The 4,609-nt window shown below is 60.0% G+C and overlaps 1 protein-coding gene across 1 annotated transcript; it reads left to right on the plus strand.

The window, feature by feature from the left end:
• Window positions 1-1,064: 1,064 nt before the first annotated feature.
• Window positions 1,065-2,353, plus strand: CUNH11orf96 (chromosome unknown C11orf96 homolog). Its single transcript, XM_004369818.1, has one exon. The coding sequence runs from the start codon at window positions 1,407-1,409 to the stop codon at window positions 1,776-1,778; it is 372 nt and encodes a 123-aa protein (XP_004369875.1). The 5' UTR covers window positions 1,065-1,406; the 3' UTR covers window positions 1,779-2,353.
• The last annotated feature ends 2,256 nt before the right edge of the window (window positions 2,354-4,609 follow it).

Consider the following 4,609-nt stretch of genomic DNA (forward strand, 5'->3'; position numbering starts at 1 on the left):
TGTGCCCGCAGCTCAGGCCCCAAGGTCAGGGACTTGCTCACAGTTTCCCCAAACAGGCCTGGGGGTCCTAGGACACCTGGCAGGGGCTGCCAGCCTGTTCTCAGAAGCCCTGGAGGGCAATGGTGAGCTTTAGCTCACTTGCCTTCAGCCCTTAGCAGGGGGCTATAAGACATGGACTCTGGAGACCACCTCACCTGGTTTCCTCAGTTACTAGTGGGTAAGTGACTTATCCTCCCTGTGCCTCAGTTTTCTCAATGTAATGTAAAACCAGGAAGTACCAATTACCACACAGGGGTGTTATGAGGATGAAATAGGACAATACGTGTAAAACAGTTCACTGGCTGGCTTGGAGTAAAGCTCTCCAGATGTTTACAGGAGATGCTGCAGGTACACTGCTATTATTGTTGTTGTTTTTAGTGTCATATCCAAGGGTCGTTCTTTTCTGAGCATGAATAGTGTACCCGAGGGACTTGGAGGTGGGTGAGGAGACCAACACAGAAAGAACCAGAATGGAATAATCGGTGGTTTGTTTGTGTTAGAGAGAGAGAGAGAGAGAGAGTGTGTGTGTGTGTGTGTTTATTGGGGAGGGCAGTGGCAAGGATCCAGAAAAGAAATGAGCCCCTTCCTCCGAGCTCAGCTCTGGGAGCCTGGTGCGCCCTGGCTCTCCCTGCTGCAGGGAGAGCTGGGAGCTGCAGCGCGCCACGAAACCCAGCGTGGAACTAGCGGTGGAATAACCAGCGCCTGGAGTGTGTGCATCTGAGGTTAGGGGCGGGAAGGGGACTTGCATCCCCACGGCGACCTGGGTCGGTATAGACGTGGGCCGATCCCGGAAAGGACAGTGGTAGCCCAGTCCGGCCCATCCGAGGACCCTGCTCCTGGGCCGCCCCCCGCGTGCTCTCGGGGCCTGGGATTCTCCCGGAACCCCGCGGGCGGGGCCTGCTTTCCGGAGCCGGGTTGGCGGGGGGCGGGCGGGAGGACGGCAACGGGAAAGGAGCCGTTACTTTCCCTGAGTGGCGGGGAGACGTCCGGCGGAAGGGCGCGGGGCGCGCACGCTTTAAATGGCATTCGCTGTCATCCGAGCTCGCAGCCGTGTGGGCAGGAGCGGGCTATATAAGCAGCTGGCCGGACCGCCACGGGGCAGACGGCTACAGCAGCGGCGGCGTGCGCCTCGAAGTGCAGCGGAGCAGCGCCCCCGGAGCCCTTTGCCCCCCGACGGGCCCGCTGCCCGCCCGCCCTCCCAAGGAGCGCCGGCCCGGGCCCGCGAGGGCCGCCGCCACCCCGCAGCAGATTTGGATCCCCCGCCCGGTGAGCCCCAGGCTGCTGCCTCCCGGGGGGCCCCGGCGCAGCGGCCTCCCTTGGAGAGCCCCGGCACCCAGCGGCCCGGCCCCGCAGACACCGGCAGCGCCATGGCGGCCGCCAAGTCTGGCGAGCTGATGGGCATCTGCTCCAGCTACCAGGCGGTGATGCCGCACTTCGTGTGCCTGGCCGACGAGTTCCCGCAGCCCGTGCGGCCCGCCAAGCTGTCCAAGGGCAAGGGCCGGCTGCGGCGGCCGCGCCAGTCTCGCTTCAAGACGCAGCCGGTGACCTTCGACGAGATCCAGGAGGTGGAGGAGGAGGGAGTGTCCCCCATGGAGGAGGAGAAGGCCAAGAAGTCGTTTCTGCAGAGCCTGGAGTGCCTGCGCCGCAGCACGCAGAGCCTATCGCTGCAGAGGGACCAGCTCAGCAGCTGCAAACTGAGGAACAGCCTGGACTCCAGCGACTCCGACTCGGCCCTGTGAGTGGCGCCGCCCAGAGCGAGGCCCGCGCGCCTCCGCGGCCGGCCCGAGGAGCAGCGTGCGACCTGGAAAGGGGGCCGCGTCCTGCTACCTGGGGACTCCGGGACTGTCGCCCCCCGCGCGCCGGGACGCCCGCCTAGCTGTGAACTGGTTGGTGCCTCCAGCGCCGGCTCGCCCCGGCGCTCAGGGGAGGGGGCCGCTTTCTTTGCCCTTGTAAATGTTTATTTTTTAACTCTTCCTAATACGAACTGTATTGTGAGTGTGTGCGCGGAGGTGCCCGCGCCCAGTCGGCCCCTTGTCCGATGGTTTGCAACTCCGACTTTGCACACCGCTCCACCGAGCCCCCAGCGCACACCCGTCCACACTCACGCAAACACTCTCTCGCTGAACACTTTTATAATTGTTAGGCGCGGCCGATGGGACTTGGGACGCAGCGGAGCTGCTGCTGCGGCCGGAGGATTGATATTTATTTTTGCATTGCGATGGCTGACGGCGTTTATTTAACGATCTTTTTACCCGGATATGTCTGTGAGGCTCCCGAACGGAGAAAAATAAAGCCAATATATTTGCACAGTGCATTTCTCCAGGCTCTTGACTTCTTCAACCTTCAGGGCCCAGGCTCTCAAGGCTCGGGGGTGGGGTAGGGGAAGACCTGGCGGGGATGGGAGGCAGGGGACCCGGAGTGGAGGCAACTTCACCAGCTTCAGTCACCGGAATGAGTTCACGCCCCCGGTGCTCGGGTCCATTACTCCCATCCCTCCCCAAGTGGATGCACACCCGGCCCAGAGCGCTGCTGCCTCCCTGGTCTGTTTCCCATCGCTGGTGTCTGGGATGGAGCCAAGTCGCTGGGGCGCTGTGCGGGTGGAGAGCGCCCTCCTCAGGACAGCTGACCTCCCAGAGAGGCTGGGGTCAGGGCCGTCGCCCCGCACCCACCACAGAAAACCCCACCGACTCCGCGCCGGGTCGGGACGGCCTGTGGGTGGAGAGATGTCTGAGCCAGCAATGGGAGCCCCGGGAGGGGATATTTGGGCGGCGGGTCCCAAGGGAGGGGCCGGAGTGTGGTGCCGGTGTGGGTGCGCGCTGACTGTCGCGTGCGGATGAGGGCCCCGACCTCTCCGCGCAGTGCCCAGCACACCTGCGCTGCGGGAGCGACGAGTAGCTGGAGATTCTCGGCCCTCTGGTCCCTGCCTCCAGCCCTTCTGTGCCCTTCCTCAAGATTCTGCAAGGAGGGTGTTGCATATCTTTGGTCAGAGCCCAAAGGGCGCTTGGGTACCACCAAGTCCTCACCCCCCTGCCTTGTTTATAGATAAGAAAACCGGCCCAGCGAAAGAAAGGTCACGTGAAGAGTACCGGCGGCTCAGCCAGTTCTTTTGACTCCCGGTGTAGGGCTGCTCGCACTGCACCAAGTCTTTTCTAATGCTCTCCAGCAGCTACGCCGCAGTCCCGTCTACACCCCAAATCCTCTGGGGTAACACTGAAGCACTGTTACCTGGCAATAGGTGGCGGTCAGGGTAATAAGCAACATTCGGTTGGGGAGACTGGGTTTGGGCCCCTGCCAGCCCACACCTCCAGGATTATTTCAGAGCTGACGGAACGTGGCCAGACTTTTGGTTGAGAGTAACTGAGGGAGACGTGGAGGAGAGCGCGCGTGCTTCACCGACTCCTCCCTTTCTAGGTTGCCTTGTCTGTGTGCTTGGGTGCTCTCTGGTGGTGGGGCCTGGTGTGTGGCGGGGCGGGGTTTTCTCCAGTAAATACCACCCTCTAGGTTCAGCCTTGCTCGGAATCTGAACTGCCTTTCTCTCCTTAATCCACCTCTTGCAACCCTGGGCGCTGCTGAAAGAAACCCACAGAGAGAAAGAGAGTGAGAGAGAGAGACTGGAAATGAAACAAAGAAACAAAAGTAGAACCACCCAGCCTGATAGGATGCCCTTCCCCCTCTCGAAGAGAGGATGCCAGGCCCATAGCCTTGGGGGCTGGAGGCTTTAGCCCCCTAGCAGTCCTTAGGAAGGCCCTGGCCATGGCAGTCCCCAGGGGCAGTTGAATCTCACTGCGTGGGGGTGGGGCTCGTGACGAGAGGTCCTTAACTGCAAAGGCCTCAACTTGTGAGGCAATCACAAGTTGACACTTTGATTTGAGTCTCTGTAGCTGCTAGCTGTCAGCTCTTTGGGGTTGAAGCTTAGAACCCCCCCACCCCAACCCCATTCTCTTCCCTCCCCAAAGAGGTCCTGGAGGACCCCAGACCCTGAGCCCTCCGACATCTTGTCTTACCACTTCAGTAGCAGCTCCTGTTTATACTCTTCAAAATACTGATGCCCTCAGCCTTTCTGGGGGTCCTCCAGACCCTTCAGGCCTGAGATGCTGACTCAGGCTCTGGTGCCTTCTTCCCCTTGGAGGGCCATCTGCTCCTGCCCTACCTGAGTGCTTTCTTGGGTTACGCTGCCAACTTTCTAGACAGTAAAATAGAGCACATCCGGCCACCTCCAATCCCTGCTCAGCTGCTGGCCTGACCCAGCACTGAGTAGGTGCTTCCGAAACATTCATTGGGCTAAACTGAATAAAGGGCAGTGAAAGAGATCAATGCCTGCCTTGCCCACTTCCTGCTTTGCTTTTAAATTGTTATTATAATTTTTTTCAACCCAAGAAACATTTGTTCAGTATAATAAAAAACAAATCACTGCTGCTCCCAGCACCCAGAGATAAATTTGGTAACAACTTGAGGTTATCCCTGTTGTTGCTTTTAGCTGCTGTACAGTCGGCCCCCAACTCATGGTGGTGGCCCAGCAAACAAGGGACCGAAACACTGTCTAGTCCTGCGCCATCCCCATAATCGGTTG

This window comes from Trichechus manatus, unplaced genomic scaffold, assembly GCF_000243295.1.
Source record: "Trichechus manatus latirostris isolate Lorelei unplaced genomic scaffold, TriManLat1.0 scaffold00006, whole genome shotgun sequence".
NCBI lineage: Eukaryota > Metazoa > Chordata > Mammalia > Sirenia > Trichechidae > Trichechus > Trichechus manatus.